This window comes from Silene latifolia, chromosome X (genome assembly GCF_048544455.1).
Source record: "Silene latifolia isolate original U9 population chromosome X, ASM4854445v1, whole genome shotgun sequence".
Lineage (NCBI taxonomy): Eukaryota > Viridiplantae > Streptophyta > Magnoliopsida > Caryophyllales > Caryophyllaceae > Silene > Silene latifolia.
In genome coordinates, this window is record NC_133537.1 from 118,632,155 (window position 1) to 118,656,461 (window position 24,307).

General features: G+C 42.0%; 3 protein-coding genes across 3 annotated transcripts in view; all 3 read left to right on the top strand.

Annotated features, from left to right (window-relative positions):
- LOC141618193 (uncharacterized) overlaps positions 1–19,575 on the top strand; it is a 128,885-nt gene extending 109,310 nt beyond the window's left edge. The window contains exons 3-5 of the mRNA XM_074435301.1: positions 18,169–18,648; positions 18,874–19,008; positions 19,060–19,575. Of these exons, the coding sequence (XP_074291402.1) occupies positions 18,169–18,648; positions 18,874–19,008; positions 19,060–19,575 (1,131 nt within the window). The remainder of the gene's footprint in view (positions 1–18,168; positions 18,649–18,873; positions 19,009–19,059) is intronic.
- A 127-nt stretch (positions 19,576–19,702) lies between these two features.
- LOC141618194 (uncharacterized) lies at positions 19,703–20,635 on the top strand. Its single transcript, XM_074435302.1, has 4 exons — positions 19,703–19,973; positions 20,064–20,121; positions 20,224–20,407; positions 20,495–20,635. Exons 1-4 carry the CDS (start codon positions 19,703–19,705, stop codon positions 20,633–20,635), a joined length of 654 nt encoding a protein of 217 aa, XP_074291403.1.
- Positions 20,636–20,701: 66 nt separating this feature from the next.
- LOC141618197 (uncharacterized) lies at positions 20,702–21,109 on the top strand. The gene has a single exon (XM_074435304.1). The coding sequence runs from the start codon at positions 20,702–20,704 to the stop codon at positions 21,107–21,109; it is 408 nt and encodes a 135-aa protein (XP_074291405.1).
- The last annotated feature ends 3,198 nt before the right edge of the window (positions 21,110–24,307 follow it).

Here is a 24,307-nt window from a genome sequence, read left to right on the forward strand (position 1 = left end):
ATTTATTTTATGCAAAGTGCGTAGGTGGAATGCTGGATTTTTGTGAGAGGAAGACAGGAAGTTATGATGGCAAAATGAATTTTGACGAATTAAGGTTCAATTGCCAGCTCTAGAAGTCGATCGACTAAGTGGTTCAGTCGATCGACTGAAGCGGAGAAAGCAGAAGCTACTGTGCAGGGATATTAGTCGATCGACTGGGTCAATGAGTCGATCGACCAATACACGAGACTCCAGAAGCTGTTAAACGAAAGATCGGTCGATCGACCGAGTAAAGTGGTCGATCGACCACTCTGCGGGATCAGACTACAACTAAAAAGGGAAGTTTTCACTCATTCATTCATTCACTTTCACAAACTCAGAAAATAAGCAAACCCTAAGTTCATCCCCTTTTCGCGATTTTCACCTGAAATCTCGTCTTACACTTGATTTTTCTTGCTTTAATCTTCAAGCTTCTTCAAGGTATGTCTCTAATCCCATTTCCATGCTCTATTTTCGATTTTACTGCGTTTTTATGCGAAATTTTCGAGTAAAGTGCATTTGAGATGAAAAAAAAAATCGATTTGGGGAAATTGATTTTTGGGATTGATTTCTTGTCTTTTCTATGCTTTAATCGCTTATTCTACCCTTTCCCCCTTGATTTTCAAGCAAATAAACAGCTAGGATGTGTTTAAATCCGCTTCCCCCAAAATTTTCGAAACCCTAATTTGCTTTCTTGTTATGATTTTGTTTCGGGTTTCCTTAAATTCACACTGTTAGGGGATTCTTGTGCTAATAGGCTGTTTGCATGTAACAAAAATGACGAAAGGGAAGAAGCACATGCACGAGGGTCAGTCAAGCCAAGGCCCTCCCAAGCGGCCACGCGGACCGCCACTGATGATAGAGGCTACTACGGATAGTCTACATGACTATCCGCAGGTTATCTTTGCTGATTCTACTCAACGTGCTAAGTTTTCCCTTTTTGTTGCGAGAATGAAGGTCACAGCTACCCGGTTTCTCCATAAAGATACTTTGGAGAAATTAGGTCACATTATGAGTCGGTTGTGTCCCCGCTAAACGGGACGGTATGATGGGTCTTGTGGACATGGTGAGTTCACATACTACATTCGACCCTTGAATTCTTTTCGTCTTATGCTTTTAATTATTTGCTTTTAAGGAAAATAAGACTAACCCTTGCATTTCCTTTCGGCTTTTCAATGTCAACTACTCTCGACATTAGGCGATTTTCTTAGGTTTTCGGGTCTTTATTTCGAGGGCAAAACCTCGGATACCTCTGATGTTCATCGAGCCATGTGGTCTTGCATCAGTGACTTTCACGGGCCTAAAAGGACGGGCACTTCCGTCCATTTGCCCCCTCTTCGTTATTTTCTACGGCTAATGGGTAATACCATTTTTGGCCGTAAAGAGTCTAATAATGTGAATAATATTGAATTGTCAATCTTAGCGGGCTATCTGAACATTGAAAGTCGGATAGCCCGTATCTATAACATCGCTTATTTGACCGCCGCTCACTTTCAGACTGTAAGTGAGGGCACTTTGACCACTATTGCTTGTGCTGGGTTGGTGACGCGTCTCGCCAACCGTCTTGTTTTACTTTTCCCTCGACAGGAGGACCCCATCGACCCTGACCTACGTTTCATGGACCTTCCTTACGCGAGGGCTGTTTATTGGGTCGATAGACAGATGCGGTGGAAGATAGATTCTTTCATCTGTGACCGCATCCCTGTCACTGGCTACCCTCCTGTCCTGCCCCTTACCACTGTTCAGGGGGTAGCTCGGCCGCCCTTGCCTAGTTACAAGCTTCCTCTGGTGGCGGCCACTGCTACTGCTAGCACTTCGAGGAGAGCTCGTGCCTCCTCTTCACAGGCACCCTCTACCTCCACTACTGCTCCCACTGGCTACCCGACCACTTTTCGACCTCCTACTCCTTTGGTTGTCCCTCCGGTCATGGACCAGAGGGCAATGTCACGTGTGTTGGGTGACTTGTGCAGGAGCTTTGACCAGCACAGGCTAGACACGGCTCTAGCCCTCTACCCAGTTTACGAGGAGTTAGCCCGAGGAGGAATGCTCCCACAGGGTGCTTGGACTCACCCTTCCTACTTTGTCCCTCCTGTGGGCGGCTACCCTCAGCCTGCCAGGAGACCCCCTCCTACTACTACTGCTGGTGCCTCCACTTCCAGGAGAGCCACTGTCGATGCTGCTGAGGCGGACGAGGAGAGCGACTCGGGGTCCGGAGAGTCTAGTGGAGAGGAGTACGATGGTGGAAATTAGATGCTGGTGACCTCCCCGTTTTTGGCTGGTTTGGGGAGGTCGTATTTTGTGAGTTCCTTCCTTTCTTTATTAGCCTCCTTTTTCTTTTATTATGCTTTTTTTCTCCCATTTTTCTGCTAGTGATTTGCTGCTGAGCACAATGAGGGCATTGTGCGTTTTGGTTTGGGGAGGGTATTTGCATATGCCTTTTGTTTTGCATTTGCATCTGTTTTTTTTATTGCATTTCAGTCACATGTTTAGTGCATTTCTGTTTGCATTTGTTTAATGAAAACAAAAATTTGAAAATTCAAAAAAATCAAAAATATCACGTTTACTTTTGCATATAGTTGAGTCGGATTGGAGTTATTAATGATGATTTTGCACTATTAGTCAAATATGCCATTCCTTGCCTTTTCACAGCTGCTTAGTGAGAATTATGAGAGATTTCTCAAATTTTGTTATGGAATTCATTTCGGGTAATTAGACTTGACTCATTACTTTTGGCAAACTACTTATACTTTCTGAGATATAGAGCCTATAACTGGTGACATTCATGACCGGTTAATTTAGGATTGAGAGTAGTACTCCCTTTATTTCATGTTTTGCACGTGTATGAGTTTTGATTGCTTATTGCCTATACGCATTGGTTTGTGGTCGGTATTGCATGTTTTGAGAACTATTGCATCCTCTCCCTTTCTCGTTTTACCCCATTAACTCCACTATAAGCTATAACTGCCAGTTGCCCTCAACTACATCCCATACTTAGCCTACCATTGTGCCAAGCTAGGAAGTAGTAGAGGAATTTTTGTCGGATTAGAAGCGGTTTTGGTTCGTTTTGTACTGATGGAGTGAGTATTGATGAGAAGTGAAGGGGATGTTAATGTTTCAGCTGGGAAGAAAGAAAAAAAATTTCAGAAAAAATGAAAAAAAAAAGGACTTACCTGGGCAGAGAGCTCTGGTTGTGATAGGGTGGTCGATCGACTGCCATCACTGGTCGATCGACCACCAGTTCAGAAGATGAAAAAAAAAATGAAAATGAAAGAAAAGAAAAAGAAACAGACAGAAAGAAAAAAAAGAGGAGTTTTGAAAATAATAAGGTTTTGGTTGAATAAGAACGCGCCTCATATGCTTATTTCATGAATTGGAGGCGTTTGTCTTGGGATTTTATGATGCCTAGTCTTTTAAAGGCATGGTTTATGTGTTGAGTTGGAGGAAGGGATACGGTTTCCGATGGTTGTATAGGTACTAGCTTGGCTCTTACCTTCACTTTTTCCATAATTGTTTTGCCCTTCTTTTTCCACTTAACATCACATATCCAAATCTTGCAATAGTTCGGCATGTAATAGTCTTTGACGGTGGTTATGCGTATGTATGGTAGCTTGAATCATTATTCATGCTAGTCAAGCATACATGTTTTGTCGGTCGCAGTCTAGGTGAGAGACTGTATTTTTCTTTCCTCTCTTTTACATATAATCTTACCATTTGCTTTGCTGAGGGAAGAGTGACCGGGGAGAGTCCGAATGTATGAGTCTTGCAAGGTCGAACGCCCGATTTAATTCCATGATATGCATAAATTTGTTCACTTGATTTAAGCTTTGCAGTAGTTGATTATGTGCATTAAACGGTTTGGCATTGATTTGTAGCTAGCTCTGAGGTATACTCCTTTCCATTTAGTTTTTATATGGGTCATAGTGCTTGCTTGGGGACAAGCAAGGTTTGGTTTCGGGAGATTTGATACATGCATATTCTATACACTTTATCTGCGGTTTTGGCACGTATTTCCATGCATAATTGTTAACTTTAAGCTACTATTTCTCCCGAAACGGTTTACTTTGCATTTTCTATGATTTATTGTAGGAATGAAAGGAAGTAAGCTAAATCGAGCCTAAATCGTCCTCCGGAGGCAACTTCAGGGAAGCTTGGAAGAAGGAGGTTCGTACTCACTCACCTCGGGATGCGTGCATTGGAGTGAGGAGGGTATTTTTGAAGAAAATAAGTGTTTCTGCACAGCACCATCAGACGATCGACTATGCTGTAAGGTCGATCGACCACTAAAGTATATCAGACGCTACTGGATCGCCACCATCAGTCGATCGACCATACTGATCAGTCGATCGACCGGTCTTCGAGCTGAGAATTTTTTCTTCGTGTTAGACTTTTAAAAGCCCAACTTGTAATTAACTTTTTGTATCTTTTTATCAGTAGAACGCAGCAATAATTAGGTTATGCTTTTCATTATTGAAGAACGGAGTTTTTTAGATCTAGCTTTGCTGACGGGAAAACTTCGATTTCGATACTTTGTTCTTGAATTCAATTAGTAAGTTTTATGCAATTCCTTTCTTCTTTTAATTCTTGTTATTTCAATTCTTGTTTTATCAATTTAATTCCAGAAATTCATCTCTTGTCCTTTGTCTTTTATTTAAATTCAATCATGTCAATCTTGTTCTTTGTTGTCAATTTAGCAATCGTTTTAGTTTTAGTCATGCGTAGCTAATTTCTTTGATTGGGAATTAGGTGAGCCATGGCATAAGTTAGGATTGTTTTGTGGTATGAATTCTTCCGTATTGGTCTTGTTGTCTTTTGATAAATCCCTTTACTAGATTGAAAGATTAGTAATTTGAATTATCGTTAGATTGGAATTTCTCTTGAGTGAAAGCTTTGAGAAATTCCGGGGAATTAGGAGACCGCAAGGTTAATTTGAGCATAGATCGAAAGGCTAGCTTATATTCCCCGAGACCGTATTATAAGACCTCTCTGCTTTACTTTCTTGACTCGACATTTGCCGTGGTGAACCGAAGTTCCCAGTCTTCTCTTTATCTTGTTGAGAAATTTCATTTTAACAATTAGCCAATTAGTCAACCAATCTCAAAACCCCCCAATTAATTGTTACCTTCATAGACTGAAAATTAGCAACCAAAATCAACCTTGTCTCTCTGTGGTTCGACCCTTACTATCACTAGCTATAGTTTTAGTTTGGAATTATAAATTTAATTTTGATACAAAACGACGGTATCACCTACCAACCAAGGTGTTCGCGCATATGATGGTACACAACGAAAAGTGGTAGGACTAGTTAACCTTACCATAGACACATGGCCGATTGAACGAAAGGTTAACTTCCAAATAGTGGACATTGAAGCATCCTTTAATATACTTCTGGGAAGACCTTGGATTCACGCTTCCAAAGCGGTAACATCCACCCTCCACCAGAAAATCAAGATTCCACTAGATGGTAAAGTGGTGACGATCACTTCGTCACCTATCAAAGCGGTAATAGAAAAAAGGCCAAGTAACCAAGTACTCGCGGATCCAGTATATGAGCTTGGGGGCTTCCATAGCATAAACGTCATAGAAAGCGAGTTGGCACCCTTGTACTTCAATCCTTACTCTAATTTAGTGGTCAACCACATACTCAAATCTCAGGGATACTTCCCAGGAATGCCTTTGAATCCTATCCAAAGAAACACCTTTGCACCCTACAAAGAAGGCAACTCACAAAGGATACCACTAGGACTAGGATACAAACCCACCAAGGAGGAAGCCCTAGAAATGCTCACTCAATTCCAAAACCGCAAGAACGTGGGAATCCAAATGCGACCCTACCTCCCTACCCTAAATGGATACTTCGTTAGAGAAGGGAGGCAAGAACTCTTCCATGGGTTTCCCGAGCCTTGGCACTACATAGGAAAGAAACTGGGTGGAATCGAGATCTTTCACGATTGCTACTTCATTCCCACATAAACGGTTCCTACCATCAAAACTCGTCAAGCACCTTGTTTAGACGAACAAGCTAATAGCTTACTATTTGCGGAAAATCGATTTGTTAGAGCCGCGCAGGATGAGATCATTACCATGATACTTCAAGACGATCACTTCAACCCTACCGCATTGATCACAGAAACTAGTTCGAATCAACAGAAAGGATGGAGAAAGTCGATCAAGTGGACAAATAACCAAGGAAGACTCTTTAAGCTCACCACTGGAGAAGTAGAGATTTTCAAAGGAGAACCAGAAGACGATGAATTCGAGTTAGAGTCAGAGTCAGAGTCTAGAGAAGTCCCTAGAGAGTCTCCTCCTGTCGTCACTCCCACTCCCCTTGTTTCTCCTAGCTTAGCATCATATAGTAAAAGTAGTTCGGGAAATGTCCCAACGGCTGTCCCTTTACCGCCACTGACTACCGAACAGATGGCTTCTTTGTTTCAACTTTTCTCGAATTTTAATATGAATAATTCATGTTCTGCTTACTCTTTGTGTTATTCTTAATGCAATTCTGTTTACGATGATAATGAGGATGACCCAGACCCAGACTCAATCGAAATACCTCCCTACATAGCCAAATAAATACTCAAAGATGGGGAAGGGGGGCCAGTTATAGAAAACTCTGAACCTATCAATGTAGGAACCGAACTAGAACCCCAAGAACTTAGGATAGGACGACCTTAAGCCCCGCCGAGAGGGCCAACTTTGTAGACCTCCTACATGAGTTCAAAGACGTTTTTGCTTGGTCCAACAAAGACATGCCAGGGATCGACAGGGATATTGCAGAACACAGAATCCCAATCAAACCAGGTTTCAAGCCCGTAAAAAAGAAGCTTCGTCGAATGAGGACAGAATGGGATCTTAAGATCAAAGAAGAAGTCGATAAGCAATTCAAAGTCGGGTTCATCAAAGTTTCGGAGTATTCAGACTGGGTAGCCAACATAGTACCCGTACCCAAAAAGGATGGGGGAATCCGTGTTTGTGTTGATTTCAGAGACTTAAACAAAGCAAGTCCCAAGGATGACTTTCCTTTACCACATATCGACATATTGGTGGATAATACAGCGGATCACGCGTTGCTATCCTTCATGGACGGATATGCAGGGTATAACCAAATCAATATGGCCATAGAAGATATGCACAAGACCGCCTTCGTAACTCAATGGGGTACCTATTGCTACACGGTTATGCCGTTTGGGTTAATCAATGTCGGGGCTACATATCAACGCACCGCAACTACACTACTACATGACATGATGTATAAAGAAGTTGAGGTATACGTAAGTGACATGATTGTCAAGTCCAAGGACAGAGAGGGGCACATTACGAACCTTCGCAAATTCTTCTCCAGATTACGAAAGTACAACATGAGGCTCAATCCTCAGAAATGTGCATTTGGAGTAACATCCGGCAAACTTCTAGGGTATGTTGTTAGCCAACGAGGTATAGAAATAGACCCTTCCAAGATCAAAGTTCTAATCGAAATGCCGCAACCTCAAACAGAGAATGAAGTTAGAGGATTCTTGAGTAAGGTGCAGTACATAAGTCGATTCATATCGAAACTCACCATGATCTGTGAACCTATCTTCAAAACGCTAAAGAAAACAGATCACATGAGATGATGACTGTCAAAAGGCATTCGACCGACTCAAGGAGATATTAGCCAAGCCACCAGTGCTCATGCCACCCCAACGAGATCAACCTCTTGGTTTATATCTCACGGTAACTGAAACAGCCATGGGTGCCATGCTGGCCCAAACGGTAGGAAAAGAAGAAAGGGTTATCTACTACCTTAGTAAGAAGTTCTTGGAGTATGAGTCCAAATACACACCACTCGAGAAGACATGCCTCGCTCTTGTGTGGGCAACGAAGAAGCTACGCCATTACATGCTTAGCTACTCCGTCAAAATATACACCAAAATGGATCCTGTCAAATACCTCTTCGAGAAACCCGTCCTCAACGGACGCCTAGCAAGATGGACTTTGATGCTCTCAGAGTTCGATCTCAAGTATGTACCTCTGAAAGTTATAAAAGGGTGCGCCGTTGCCGAGTTTTTCGCAGAAAATCCCATCAAGGACGCACAAAAATTAGACACCTGGTCGTTTTCGGACGAGGATATACTCCAAACAGATGTTGACTCCTGGGACCTCTATTTTGATGGAGCGTCGAACTTAAGAGGATTCGGAATAGGAGTGTTGCTCATTTCTCCTGAAGGCGAGCATACACCACTCTCTATCAAACTCGACTGCGAGGTGACAAATAATGCGACAGAATATGAGGCTTGCCTCATTGGACTACAAGCAGCCGTAGGCCTAGGCATCAAAAATCTTCGGGTACATGGAGATTAATCTTTGATCATCAACCAAATTACGGGATCTTGGAAAATTCTGAGTGAAAGCCTAGCACCGTATCAAGCCAGGATAGACCAAGTTGCTTAATTCTTCGATCAAGTAACCTACCTACACCTGCCTTGAGAAGAGAATCAATTTGCAGATGCTCTTGCAAAACTTGCATCTTTGATTAATATGCCGGATGATATGGTAGAAATGCCTTTATGCATCGAACGACAGCCCGGTCGGAAGCAGAGCTTATGTGCACCAAATTACAGATGAAGAAGAAAACCCAGAGGAACCTTGGTTCCAAGCGATCCCGAACTTCAAACTCAACGGCACCTATCCACCGGATATGGACAAGAGGGGACAATATGCTATACGCTTACTAGCTTCCCAATACGTCCTCATGCAAAGAGAATTATATAAAAGAATGCCTCTTGGCGTAATCCTGCGTTGCCTTGATCATTCATAGGCACGGAAAGTGATGGAAGAAGTCCATGATGGAGAATGTGGCCCTGACATGAGCGGACCAATGATGGCAAAGAAAATCACGCGTTTAGGGTATTATTGGACCACAATGGAATCCGATTGCATCAAATACGTCAGACATTGTGATAACTGCCAAATCTTCGGGAATGTGCAACATGTCCCTCCTTCATTACTCTACACCATGACATCTCCTTGGCCATTTTCTGCTTGGGGAATCGACATCATCGGAAAGATCACCCCAGCCGGAATATGAGGTAACTGTTTCATTTTGGTGGTTATCGACTATTTCACCAAATGGGTAGAAGCGGCTTCTTATACTAGTCTCACGGCCAAGAACGTGGCAAAATTCATACACACCAATATCATCTGTCGATACGGTTGCCCATATGAGATCATCAGTGACAATGGGTCACATTTCCAGGTTAAGACTGAGCAATTGCTAGCTAAGTACAAAATCAAACATCACCATTCCTCGCCATATAGGCCACAAACTAATGGTGCAGTAGAGGCAGCAAACAAAAACGTTGTCACAATCCTCAAGAAAATGATTGACAACTATCGAGATTGGCCAAGCAAGATACCATTTGCCTTATGGGGATATTGCACATCTGTTAGGATGCCCACTAGGGCTACCCCTTTTTATTTGACATACGGCATGGAAGCCGTGCAACCAGTCGAGCTCGAAATACCGTCCTTGCGAATTCTACTCGAAAGTCAAATCCCAGAAGCTGATTGGAAGAAGGATAGATATGAAGAACTCATCCTCTGGATGAATGTAGATTGCGCGCATTACATAATGTGCAAACGTATCAGGCACGTATCAAACGAGCCTTTAACAAAAGGGTTAAGCCAAGGAACATCAAAGAAGGAGACTTGGTTCTCAAATCAGTTAGAGCTCTTTTACCTGTCGATCCGCGAGGAAAGTTTAAACCCAACTGGGCCGGACCATTTCTGGTCAAATCCATACTCCCGGGGGGTGTGGTTAGGATCACAGACTTAGATGGGAATGAATTTTCCAACCCAACAAATCTCGACCAGCTAAAACGTTACTATGCCTAGAATAGGAACAAAATGCGCCTCGCGTAACCTCACGTGTCGCTCCTGTGGCACGGAATATAAACGGCCCCTGGCCAGCTGAAATAAAGCTAATGTCACCTTGCTCTTGCATTTTGACAAATCGTCATCCACATATCATCAAATAAACTGAATTGTGCTTTAAGAGTAAGTAAAGCTCGTGCTTATTTTCTAGTTCATTATAAGCTCTTGCTTAGAACAATTATTCTTTTACATTTACTTGAACTACGTGCAAGGGTTTAACTTCATTTTTTAAATGAATACGTAGGAAATCCTTCACAGGATACAACCCACTATTATTTTAAATGTAAATAGAAGGACATTTGCATATGCATTTGGAATTCGACAAGAATAATAAAAGAAAATCACAACGGTTTCATAACCAATTAACCTTTTTGTTTCATTTCTTTCCATAATAATAATAATACGCCACATAATAAAATAAATGCTAAAATAAATAGGCTAGGATTCTAAAAACCCCGCCATCTTATCACAAAAAATAATAATAAATAATATAAAAGACTTAGGCCATTCTTCCATTTTCCCTTTGCCTTTGTCATTCTTGTCATATTTCCTATCTCGACCACGAGCCGGACGCTCCTGCGCTATCTCAGACCTAATCACCAACGGTCTCTCTCGTGGTCTAGTCTTGCCATTCTTATCTACCACCTTTTCCACGGCAGGAGAAGTCTTCGGTGTCTTCGATGGATGAACAACTCGAAATTCGGCTTCTTCCTCTCCCTCGGTCAAGTGCTTCTCTTTCTCCTTCTCTACATCACGAACCTTGTAGTCAACAGGCTCGCGTTTCCTTAGTCTCTCTCGCTCCTCAGGAGTAGTAGCTTTCCTCCACTGCAAGTAGGAATCTGATACCCATAGTGCACTAACAGAAGAGTTCAGGAACCACATGTTTCTTTGAGCCCATTTGATGGCCCACTCTCTTCGGCTCTCAGTAGTAAGCGCCATGGCAGTCTGAGGAACCGTATCAAGCTTTGGAATCGTCTGCTTCAATCCAACCTGTCTCATCAGCCTCTCTGGGAAGATGCATATCATGAATTCCAAGCCAGAAATGCGCACCGATCGGGTAGGATTCAAGGACGATACTCCAGTAACAGACTTGAGATACCACCATGGTACGATCCATCTAATCAAGGGACCATCCTCGGTCTTCAGCTTGTTCTCCCAGTAGTTGCAGACTCAAGTAAAGTCCACCATGTAAAGCCTGGTCCTCATTGCAATTGAGCGAGCATGATAAGCAGGAACATTAACTGGGGGCTCGATCAATCGAAGACGCTCCATAAGCCAGACCTACCAAAGCAGGTATTAAAAAAAAAAGAAAAAAAAACGAAACACAAAAAAAAAGAAACACAAAAAAAAGAAAAAAAAAAGAAGAGAAAAAGAAAAGCTGCGTTCTTTAACCTGCAAAATGATGGGACTTCCCAACAAAGGAAGGTTGCGGTTGGCTTTCCTGTTATCTAACCTCAACAGGATCTCTCCTAAACATAGGCAAGCTGGGCTCCTGCGCAGCTCCATCTGCTCAACTAGGCTCAAATAGCGAGGGTCGCCTCTCATATCCTCATCAACATGCCCTTGAAGAACATAAACATGCAATAGGCAAAACCAGAATGCCCTACGCTTCGCAACATAGGAGATAGTAGGATCTGCCCTATTTATGAATCGATCAATGAAATCCAACATTCGGACTCCTTTTGAGGTCACAAGACGGTCAACCTCAGCTCTTGTCAATCCAACCAAATCCCTGAATTTGTTCTTATACCCTTGAGAAGTGGCGGGTATAGCAGGTAAATGTTCCGAGTCCCAACAACCAATTACAGCAATTTCTTTAGAGATTGGGCAGATATCGCCTCCAGGAAAGGCAAATACGTGATAATTCAGGTCCCAATACTCAAGACAAGAATGCAAGAACGGTTTAACAACCTTAATTAGCTTCAAGCTCAAAATTGATCCAAAGTTGTAGGCACCCATATCATGTTTCTCAACATTTGAGAACTCGTTTGTCCATTCTTTGAGACGGATTTCTAAAGTATTCATGATGTATGATTAATTAGAGAGTTTTATGTAATAAGACGGAGAAAAACGGAAGAATTATGTGACTAAAACCTCCGTCGACGTCTATATTTATACTAAAGCTGTTCCCTAAAATCTGTCAGGACGGACACACTGAGGAAAGGGCGCAGCACTTGCTGCGCCTCTTCAAAGGGACGCAGCTCCTGCTGCGCCTCTTCCTCAGCTGTATTTCTGTGATTTTCCGCGTTGGATATTTTCTAATTTCTTAAGGCATAATTTCCTATTCGTATGGGTTATTATTTTTGGTAGTTCCGTCAAATTACCATGTTTTCGAGTTTCTTAATTCCACGGGCACGTATTTCGAGGCGACGTCGGCATTCTCGTCATTTCAAAACACTTATTCATTTCTTTTTAATTTTCTTTTTTTGGGGAATTATTTCACCAATTTAATAATTCATTTTCAAACTTAGCCATTTCTTTTAATTTTTCTTTTTTGGGGAATCATTTTACCCCCGTTTCATTTCAAACATATATGTTTCTATTTTCATTTTTTTTAGAGGGTAACCATCCATCCCGTCCGGTCATTTTCGATAAATTTTTTGCAGTTTCTCGAGTCTTTTTCTTGCGTTAATTTAGGTCATATGTACAAATATGTGTTTTACGTGCAATTTCTGTGTAAATGTCGGCAGCATGACGGCATAAACCATCATCTACCAAACCTGTTCAAAGCTAACCTGCAGGTACAAACATACAACCCAGCAGCAAAGGCACTCAAGCCATCATATATACAACCAAAAGGAATATGTACACCAAACTGGGGGCTCGAGCCCGAAACAAAGTGTATAAAGTGCAAAATGAAGGTCCCAAAATGTACAAAAGTGTGTGAAGTACAACCAACAACAAAAACAACAAAAACAACAAACTACTTCTGGTCGCCACCCAACTCGGTAACTCTCGCCTCGAGAGCAGCGATCTCGGCGTCGCGGACCTCCAGCTCCCTCAGCAGGCGAGCCGTCTCCTCTCGGGACTGGGCTAGCTCTTGCTCCAAGTCACGCTCTCTCTGCAAACGACAAGAATTGGCTCATGTTAATCATTTCAAACATAAAGAAAGTTAGAAAATTCAAAAAAGAAGTAAACGGAAGGTTCATACCTGACGTCCTCAACCGCCAGCAAGTGCCTCGATGGCAGTAGCCCGTAGCCGGTTGGCTACCCTCCACAAAGCCACGAACCGGGATGGCGCAACCTACAAACAAGGATTCTCAATGATTGAATAAGTTTAAACAAGTGTATTCTTATACAAAAACTGATTAAGTTGGGTAACATACCCTCCGAATCAATTGCTGCCACTCGTCTAGGCCAGCATCTCTCACCGTCGCGTCAATGTCGCGAAGCTCGGAGATCGTCGTCATCCCCGTCGCATCAGTGTACTCGAGGGTCTCGGGGTACACTGGGGGCTCGATGCCCGCCACCACAACCTCCTGCAAAATTCAAATGGTTTCCATTAATTGATGATCATTTATCATGTTTTCAAGACAATCGAAAGAAGAATAAAGCACTTACCACAACTGGCCAGTACGCCAACCTCCGCTAAAGGAACACCGAGTAGTCCTCACCAGGACGAAGGAGGGCGTCGCCACCGACGTCTGCCAAGTCTGCCTCCCTCTTAGCATCGGAAGCCTCCCTGAACATCGTCCGAGGAGGATCGATGAGGACCGGCAAGACATCACGAGAGCACTGACGAGTCAAACGCTCGCCCAAGTACCACACGGGACCCATCGATGTCCTCAGCAGCAACCGGCTCGAGCTCCTGGGTCGAAGGACCTTAGCCACAAAAGGAGGGACGCCAGTGTAGTCCACCCAAGGCCTGGGCACCCACTATGAAAAGCAAACAAGAGGTCATTCTTATGATCAGTTCTAAAAGAAAGCAATGAAGAAGCAAACAAAGAAAGGTGAGTCGAACGTACTCACGCCCTCCAACTGCAGAGTGTTCACGTCCCGTCAACAAACGTCGTGAAACGAACGCTGGCTCTTCGTGCGACACATCACCCAATCCCTCACAACGGGATAGGCTCTCTCCACTGGCTCCGTCCTCTTGGGCGCGAGACTCGGAAAGTAGGAGTACACCCACGCCTACAAGACAAGATAATCAATAACGATCTTTCGTGATTCGATAAGAAAAGAAAATGATCTTTCATGATACGAAATGAAGGTTCATACCTCCAGCAACAGTCCAGGGCCAACAGTGGCAGGAGAAGTCCCTTTCTCCATCAGTTCCGGACGAACCATGGCCCTCATATAGCGAATGAGGACCGCAAAACCAGCAGTGACCCAGTCCCAACGGCCTAGGCCACTCAGATCAGAAAGGAAGGGAAGAAGCTTCGTCGACAGCCTCTCTCCCTTGTCTCCGAGGTAGATCGAAGACAAGAACCACCACAGCCACAAACGAGCTCTCTGCTCTGCAGTGCAAGGAGGAGGATCCGTCTCCCTCCCACCAATCACCACCATCGCCGGTCTCTTCCCAGCAAAGTAATCCCTGACGTAGGAACTCGACACCAACCCGGGAACCGCAGCAGCCTTCGGCATCAGGTTCCAACCGATCAAGCTCCTAGCCTCGGCCGAGTCCACCCTCATGGCTGTCTCGGCCACACCACAACCTCGGTCCTGCACGGCAAGCCAGAAATCATGCTGTAATCCTCCAACGTGACTCCAACCTCGCCAAAAGGCATGTGAAAGGTAGAGGTCGTGTCCCAAAACCGATCAAGGAAAGCTCGAACCAGGCTAAGGTTAGCCCGAATCTTCCTTCCCTTAATGTCCCTCCAAGCTCGTACCAAGGCACCAAACGCTCCCTGCTCGATGATGGTCCGCTCCTCCGGCGACAACCTCCCGTAAAACTCCATCATCGTCGTGTAGCCCGAGAAAGACCTGATGTTCCCGGCCTCCTATTTTGATTCGAAGCAAGAGATATCTTTAGCTCGAGTGAAAGAGAAAAGGAATAGCAAATAAGGATAAAAGAAGATAAATGAAAGAGTAATGAGTTCAAATTACCAAGCTCTTCACCGTCCTGTAGGACAAGTGACCCTCCGTAGCCCAGATGAGGTGTCTGCTGTCCCAGCTCTTAGCCCACTCAGGTGCTCCCCTCAGCTGATGACCACCTCATCCGATGTTGGCCCGCCTCGGGGCCTGCTCCTCCTCAGCAACCTCCTCCTCGACGACCTCGTCCTCAGCAGCTGCCACTACAGTAGTAAAAGCCTGCTCTAACGCCTCCTCGAGCGTACGAGAAGGGTTAAGAGCCGTGTCCACGTCCATGGGACCCCTACCTGACGTAGAAGCCTCGTCGCCTACAAAATTAAAGTGAATTTAGGCCGCGTCAAATGACGACGAGCCTTAGTTAGGGGATTTTCGAGCTTTCAAAGCTCCGAAATCGCTCTTTTCTCGCCATCTTTGGCCGTTTTCCCAAAAACCTGACCGCTCATGTGGTAATATGGGTCAAATCAAGTATAAATTGAAGCCTAGTTATGGGTTCGAGTCGGAATTTCGACAGCATTTCGCTATAACGATGATTATGCCCTAGAAAGTGTCCTGAAAAAGCCGTCACAAATCAAAATTCCGAAATAGTAGGAAGTTTACCCATCATACAAGGATTCTAAATATCAAGTTTCATCACAAATGGGCAATCCTAAGGCTATTTTCGAAGCAATTTACGGTTCAACTGTGAGACCGTCTCAATTTCACTCAAAAGCTCAAAACTCAATGAAAATTCGAAATGAACACATGGTTATGATCCTTATATTGCCAATTTTCCATCTACCAAGTCAATTTTGCAAGGCAAAATCGTTTGGGGGAAAAGCCCCAAATTTTCGACATTTTTAGGGTTGGAAACCCTAATTTGTCTATCCAAATTGATCAAATATGGAAGATTAATGCAAAGATAATACACATACCTCGATTAGTCATGGAAAATGAAAGCTTTTGATCAAACTTTGGCGAGATCACCCATCAGCAGCTGTCCCCAACATACAAGGAGGTCTTGAGTGGATCAAATTCCCCTAGGGAAGGATTTGACACTAGTGGTAGTGACACCCTACATCTTTCCTCATGCACTACTACAGATACAAGCTATAACAACGGTCAAAAACCGTTGTTATATAAAAAAGCGGACGTTGTTAAAGCGTCCGTTGTAGAAGGTTTTAACAACGGTTGGTTTACTTAACGAAACCGTTGTTAAAACTATTAACAACGGTTTTATGTATAAAAACCCGTTGTGGAAAGTGTGACTCAATTTTGGGGGGAAAGTTATAACAACGGGTTATAATATACAAAACCGTTGTTATAACTAAAGACAACGGGTTGTTTCGTAATAACCGTTGTTGTTTGTTCTTAAAAAATAAAAAAAATTAAATTAAATATTACTAGATGCATGCATAATTACTACTGTTAGAATTCGATGCATGCATTATTCTGTATGACATCACTTTGTACATATGAACGGATAATATGGAATGAGAAGGGTTAGTAATAGGATTTGAAGCAGCATTATTGAGAGATATGATGATGATTATTATGGCACAACTTCCTAACATATATATTAATTAAAAAGCAATTAACTCAACCCACACATTGCTTAGTATAAATACATTGCATATCTCAACTAACATTTCCATTATCTCATATATTCATCTCCAAACTCTAACTGTTAAAACAAACTCTACTTAATCTTTCAAATCAAACTCAAAAACTCTAAGAAAATGAATGATTTCATCCTAAAGACTCTTACCATGATCGAGAACAACAACAACTTCATCCGCCGGTTCCTCCATATTGAGGAAAGTTTCAGGAGCTACCTTGCGGAAGCTCGATCCGCATTGAAGCACGCCAAAGAAGATGGCTTGACGGAAAAAGCGATTGCGGCTATATGACGATATAGCAAGCTCGCTGAACGGAACCTCCAAATAGCCAAGGAGGAGAAGACGGATACGATAGAGCACAATAAGATCCTCCATGAAAATATAAGAATTGCATTTTTACATATGTAATTTTTTTTTTTTAATTTATGTATTTATAAATATATATATATATATTAATTATGTTTATCTTACTTCTTCATCTTGCTTCTTCATTGTTTTAGTAACTAATTATGCGAACAATACTTAAACAAATAACATAATGGTCGATAAAAACACATACATGCAAAAGAAATAAATAGAAAAAGAAAATAATGACGATGAAACTAACAAAGTGTGGCGAGATTTACGATAAATACAGAACGTAGTAGACGATGAAATCACGGTGATGGCGAGAAGATAAAGCGACGATGAGAAAGAGAGAAATAGAGAAAGAGAGAAAGAGAGTGTGTATGTGTTTTGTGTTTGTTTGTCTCTTTGTGTTTGTGTTTGTGTTTGTGTATTAAGGGTTGTGTTTTGTGGGCTGCGAGAAGACTTTGTTTGTGTGGTTTATAGTATGGAAGGTATTGACGACGGTTATTAAACAACAACCGTTGTGAAATATGTTTTAACAACGGTTGTAAAAAACACCCGTTGTTAAATAAGTTTTAACAACGGGTTTCAAAAATAACCGTTGTGATTACTTTTCACTAACTTTGCGCCAATTTTGCGCCAAATTATTAACAACGGTTGTGCATGTGTGACCCGTTGTTAAAACTAATAACAACGGTTTTTATAACCATACCCGTTGTAATTGATTTTAGTAAAATTCGCGCCATACATTCTACAACGTCTATTGTGATTTTCGTGAATAATCGTTGTTAAAGGGGCGTTGTAGTTGCCTGGATTTGTAGTAGTGATGTTAAAATTTGGATTTTGGAATGTGAGGGGGATGAATAGGGAGAAAAAGCAGAGGTTTGTAAATAGTTTTATTCAGTTTAATAAAGTAGGTTTTTTTGGTCTCCTAGAAACTAAAATAAAACCACATAATCTCAATAAAACTGTAGTTAATATTTTTAGGAATTGGTGTGTAACCACCAATTCTGCTTATCATATGGGTGGAAGAATCTGGTTATTGTGGAACCCCACAATGGTGGACATCTTGGTCAAAGAGTATAATGCCCAGTACCTGCATTTTTTTGTCACAGATAAGATTACTCAGAAGCAATTACATTAGACTTTAGTTTATGCCTTCAATGGAGACAGAGCTAGAGAGGATTTGTGGAGTGGTCTTAGAAGGATAGCTACACAAGTTGGAGGTCCTTGGTCTGTTGGGGGAGACTTTAACTGTGTGACTCAGGCACATGAGAGGTTAGGTGGTAATGTAACTCAATCTGAGGCAGAGCCCTTTCAGCAGTGCATTGAGGATTGTAATCTTAGTGATATGCCTTCAACAGGAGCATTGTATACTTGGAGCAACAAACAACTCCCTGAAACAAGGGTGTATAGTAGGCTTGATAGAATGTTTGTGAATCATGAGTGGTCACTGCAATTACCTGAGTACTGTGCAAATTTTTTACCTGAAGGTTTGTTTGATCATACTCCTTGCTTAGTGACTACTACTGCTACTAATCAGTCCCATAATAGGCCTTTTAAGTATTATAATATGTGGAGCAAAGCCTCTGATTTCAAAGAACGGGTTCTCAACTGCTGGACTCAGAATATTAGGGGGACTCAAATGTATGGTGTGGTCAGGAAACTTAAACTTTTGAAGCCATACCTGAAACAGCTTAACAGGTCTCACTTTAGTGCAGTAGAGAATCAATCTGATTTGGCTGAGGTGAAACTAAACCATCTTCAGAAATTACTGAGTCAATCTCCAAGAGATGAGGGTTTGATATTGTAGGAATGTGAAGCTCATCAGCAATTTTCATTCTTATATGAAGCCAAGATGACATTCCTAAAGTAGAAAGCTAAGGCTCACTGGATGAAAGAAGGGGATGCTAACTCTTCTTATTTTCATGGGCTTATCAAGTCCAGAAGGCACTCAAACTCTATATTTTAGATTAAAGATCACCAAGAGAAGTTGCATACTGATGAGACTGGTCTTCAGCAGGCTTTTTTGGGATACTATCAAATGCTTTTGGGGTCTAAAAATCAGTTTCTTAGAGTTAAAGAGCCAGTGGTCCAAAAAGGCAAGGTGTGTACTGAGACTCACTTTCAGAAACTTTTAAGCCCTATCACTCACTAGAAGATTAAGGAGGTAGTTTTCAGTATACCTAATGACAAGGCCCCAGGCCCTGATGGATATTCTTCCCAATTCTTCAAAGATTCATGGGAAATTGTGGGGGAAGAGATTTGTAATGCTATTTCATATTTTTTCCAATCAGGCCAACTTCTTAAACAGCTGAACTCTACTCTTCTCACCCTCATTTCCAAAGTGGCAAGACCCACCTTTGTCCTTGAATATAGACCAACAGATTATTGCAATGTACTATACAAGTGCATTTCTAAATTATTGTGCAATAGGCTAGCTATGGTTCTACCTGATATCATTTCTCAAAATCAAGGAGGGTTCATTCAAGGGAGGAGAATTATGGAGAATATTCTGATTTATCAGGATATCATAAGAATGTATGAGAAACAGGTTGTGGCTCCTAGATGTATGATAAAGATGGATCTTCAAAAAGCTTATGACACTATTGAATGGGAATTCCTTGATCAAATGTTGCAGGCTCTAAAGTTTCCTTCCATTTTTAGAGGATAGATAATGCAATGTGTTACTACTGCCACCTATTCCCTAAATCTCAATGGGAACATGTTTGGTTTCTTCAATGGACAAAGAGGGTTGAGACAGGGGGACCCTCTCTCCCCCCCTGTTATTTACTATTTGTATGGAATACCTTACTAGGCTTTTGATGAGTTCTACTTCTGCTATGGAGTTCAAATTCCATCCTCTTTGCTCCTCTATGAGGCTCTCCCATCTGATGTTTGCAGATGACCTCCTTCTTTTTAGTAAGGGAGATGCCCCTTCTATGATGACTATTATCAGGACTTTCTCTACTTTTTCAGCTACTTCAGGACTAAAGATGAGTAAGGGGAAATCCAATGCTTATTTTAATGGAGTGAATGAAAATCTAAAGGCTTATTTCCTACAAGTATCAGGTCTAGTTGAAGGAAGGCTCCCTTTCAGGTATCTAGGGGTTCCTATCAAGACTACTAGGCTTAATGCTTAGGACTGCAAACCTCTCATAGATAAGATTGTGGCTAGAATCAGAACATTGGGAGCCAGGAAACTGTCATATGCTGGAAGGTTAGTACTAGTCAAGGCTGTGCTTAAAACCTTGCATAATTTTTGGGCTCAAATGTTTATCCTCCCTACTGGAATTATTACTAGAATTGAGCAAATTTGTAGGAATTTTTTGTGGGATGGGGGGGTTGAATTCATGAGATCTCCTCTGGTAGCCTGGGATAAGGTGTGTAGGCCAAAATCAGAGGGTGGATTAGGGCTTAAACAAGATCTTTTGTGGAACAAAGCTGCAGTGGGCAAGTTAGTCTGGTGGATTTACACCAAGCCAGAACTTCTATGGGTCAAATGGGTTAGCACTATTTATCTAAAGGAATCACTCTGGTAGGATTACTCCCCCAGTACTAATTCATCATGGTACTGGAGGAAAATCTGCCAGGTTAAAGAGGTTCTTCATCAAGCAAATCAGCAGCTCAACTGGGCCACGAGTGGTAGTGGATATACTATATCTAAGGGATATGAGCTAATTCGTAACAAATCCCCGGATGTCCCTTGGTCTGTTTGTGTTTGGAATGCTTAGACTATTCCAAAACACGGTTTTATAGCCTGGATTTACTATCATGGGAATATGAACACAAAGAGTAAAATGCATAGATTTGGAATCAGTGAAGACAATATTTGTTGCATCTGTGGAATAGAGGAAGAAACCTTGGAAAATCTGTTCTTTGATTGCCCCTACAGCAAAAGTCTCATTACTTGTATTGGAGCTTGGATGGGGATGAATATTCCGGTGAGTGGCTTACTGAACTGGCGACTGGGGAGATCTGGCTCTCAGGTCAAGAAAGGGACCCTGGATGCTTCTATCAATGCTTGCATCTATAATATTTGGCATCAACGAAATCGTAGCAGGTATGATTTCACTCTTATACGTCCAAACAAGCTAGCTCGGATGATAATGGAAGAATTGAAAATGCGATTTCGTGGGTTGGATCGAAGGAAGTTACATAGGAGAGACGAAGACTGGATTCAAGGACTGTTGAGAAAAGGGATGTGATCTTTTAGGCGATTTGTTTTCTGGTTTTGTTGGTGAAGATTGGTTGAACGAAAATGGGGGTGATTGATGATGACGATCTAGGGTTCTTACCTATTTTGTTTTATCAATTCTATCTGATTTTGTTTGATCATGTCTGATGGTTGTTAGTTTATTTTTGGGCTTGTTTGGTAGGCCCGTTAGATGTGATATAGGGCTGAATATGTTGGACTGGCATTTGTTCTAGCCTTATTGTATAGTTACTTTTTTTGATATATATACACTTACATTTTACCAAAAAAACAAATTTTGGCGAAAATGGTTGGAATTTGAGAGAGTATTAGACGGAATTATGTTTTGTTATTATGAAATAAAACACGACTTTTATCGGGTTTTTACCCAGACAAAGCCACATCCAGGAAAAGACGCAGCAGGTATTGCGCCTCTTCCAAGAGACGCAACTCTTGCTGCGCCTCTTCCTTAGTTTCCCTCCAAATTAATTTTCGAAGATTCGTTATAAGTTCGTTATTTGTGGGCCTATCTTTGGTGCGCCTATTCCTCAATACCATATATCATATATTTGGTCCGTTTGATGTTTATTCTTCTCCCAGACCCGCATTTTCAAGCCAATTGCAAACTGCTGCGGTACACCATCAAGACCTCGCTTGCCACAACAAGTGAGTACCCTCTGACAGGTGTTTCAACACACCTCTATTCTATTCCCCCAGCGAGAGTTCTGGACAGACAATTGTCCCTCTCAAGACGTGGAGGTCAGTCTCGATTATGTTCCCCCAGCGAGAGTTCCGGACAGACAGTCGTCCCTCTCCACACGTGGAGATAAACGTCAAGTTTTGCCGAAGTTTGTTTGAAAATCGACCCGAGTAGATTTTTCCAGCAGTTCCTGCCGACGTCCTGCTGCCTCTTCGATTTCACGTTTTCTCTTCCCTCGGAGTCTCAAGGAATCTCAGGTATGGTCTCTTCTTATGGCTGGCGAGCCTCCTTACGTAGTCTAATGGACTTTAAACGACCCTCCCCGGAAGTCGACAGGCTCTTAAATGTTCCCGACGACAGGTCCTTGGCTCAGACCCCTTGAGCCGCCTCGCGTCGCCATAGTCGTCAAGTTGTAATCTTCGATTGACCTGATGGCTATACTTTGACTTTCGCCTTGTCCAAGCCTCACCCAAAGTGGAGGCTCTGTAGATACCTCATTTCTGCACCTCCCGCAAGCCACCCGGTGATGATTGGGCCGCATGTTTGGTACATGGAACGATTTATGACAATTCGTAAGTTTATCGTCAAGTGATAGCTCAAATACTTGTGTCTACCCCTTGGTCGTCATCTACGCGCCATTACGGTCGTTTTGACAGTAATTAGAGTTCATTTGGAGTCCGGGTCAAAAACCGTCTTCATTTTCTAATAAACCGTTTAAAATGCTGAGTCAGAATGTTGATGATATTATTCTCACTACTTCGTCTGATTTTCTTTGGGATACTATTATTGGCAACCTACGGCCCGAATTTTCTATGACTGATCTCGGCCCATTAAATTATTTTCTCGGCATCTCGGCTATCGTCATACTCACGGACTGTTCCTTCATTAAAAGAAATATGCTGAAGAAATAATTTCTCGTGCCAAGATATCAAATTGCAAACCCGTTCATACACCGGTCGACACCAAGTCCAAATTAGGTGTCGAATCTGGTGAAAAGGTCACTGATCCGACCCATTATCGTTCTCTTGTTGGGACTCTAAAGTACTTGACATTTACTAGGCCAGATATTTCTTATGCGGTTCAACAAGTCTGCCTTTATATGCACGATCCCCGCACTGCCCACCTTACTGCTCTCAAACGAATAATAAGGTATGTCCAAGGTACCAAACATTTTGGTCTCCAACTCTCTGCCTCGAATGTCACTCGACTGACCGCCAATAGTGACGCGAATTGGGGTGGCTGCCCCGACACTCGTCGCTATACTTTCGGCTATTGTGTTTATTTGGGTGACAACCTCGTCTCTTGGTCCTCTAACCGCCAAGCCACATTGTCTTGATCAAGTGCCGAGGCCGAATACCGAGGTGTCGCAAATGTTGTGGCCGAATCATGTTCGCTTCGGAATTTACTTCTTTAACTTCATTGCCCCATCACCAAAGCCACGTTTGTGTATTATGATAATGTAAGCGCTATTTACCTCTCCGGCAATCCCGTTAATCATCAACGGACTCAACATATTGAGATGGATATTCACTTTGTTCATGAGAAGGTTGCTCTTGGCCAAGTCCATGTTCTGCATGTGCCCTCGCGCTATCAATATGCAGACGTGTTTACTAAGGGTCTTCCACGACCTCTTTTTGACGGTTTTCGCTCCAGTCTCAGCATTAGTTCTCCTCTCTTATATGTCAATATTCTTGTGATATTATATCGATATTCTCTCTTTAATTGTAGCATGTAGTTATGGTAACAACTAGTCTCTAGAATATTGTATCCTCTATATAAATGTATTCTTTAACTGATGAATAACACTCAAGTATTCAATCTGTTATAGTAAGAGTAGAGAATGTTCAAAGAAATAGTACTCTATTGTTCTCAATTAAAGTTGTTAGGATTGTTGAACAATTATGCACCATCTAAATAATTCGTTTCATCTTCGCATTACTTTAGCATGAAATTCACGATCAACTTGTTGGACCTTTAGTCCTCATTAATTGTTTTGATAATGACAGTAATGATTTGTATGTGGACTTAATATATAAACATATGCGTGTAATTGTGTGCTTAAGTTTTAATTTAGAAAGAAACAATTACAATGACGCAAGCTTGAAGTTTGGACCAAGGAGGTACAACTTCAAATATACTTGATCGATGTTTTCAAGCAAGATCAAGATTGGAAATCAACCACGAGACTCAAGATGAGAGACTTGTGAAGAGACGATTCGTGTACTGAAGATCTACTGAAGATTAGTTAGTATAGGTCGTCATCCGGTAATGGTTTTACTTTGTTTGATTTAAAGGTTAGTGAAGTTATGACCTAATAGACATAACTTCATTGCTAGACAAAAATGATGCGTTAATTTTTGGAAAATATATTTTTAATGGTTTATAAAAATAAGAGAGTATTTATTTTAATTGGAATTAATTAATTGGAATTTAAGTTAAATAAACTATTGGTTTGTAACACGATATTTATATCGTCATGCAACCTAGGGCTTTAACTAAATTCTATCTCGA

Excerpts from the sequence above, each read along its gene's own strand:
- LOC141618194 (XM_074435302.1), top strand. The coding sequence starts at position 19,703 with ATGGAATACCTTACTAGGCTTTTGATGAGTTCTACTTCTGCTATGGAG. Across the intron at positions 19,974-20,063 it reads TTATTTCCTACAAGTATCAG|ATAAGATTGTGGCTAGAATC; the intron begins GTCTAGTTGAAG and ends AACCTCTCATAG. Across the intron at positions 20,408-20,494 it reads AACTTCTATGGGTCAAATGG|GTTAAAGAGGTTCTTCATCA; the intron begins GTTAGCACTATT and ends AAAATCTGCCAG.
- LOC141618197 (XM_074435304.1), top strand. The coding sequence starts at position 20,702 with ATGCATAGATTTGGAATCAGTGAAGACAATATTTGTTGCATCTGTGGA.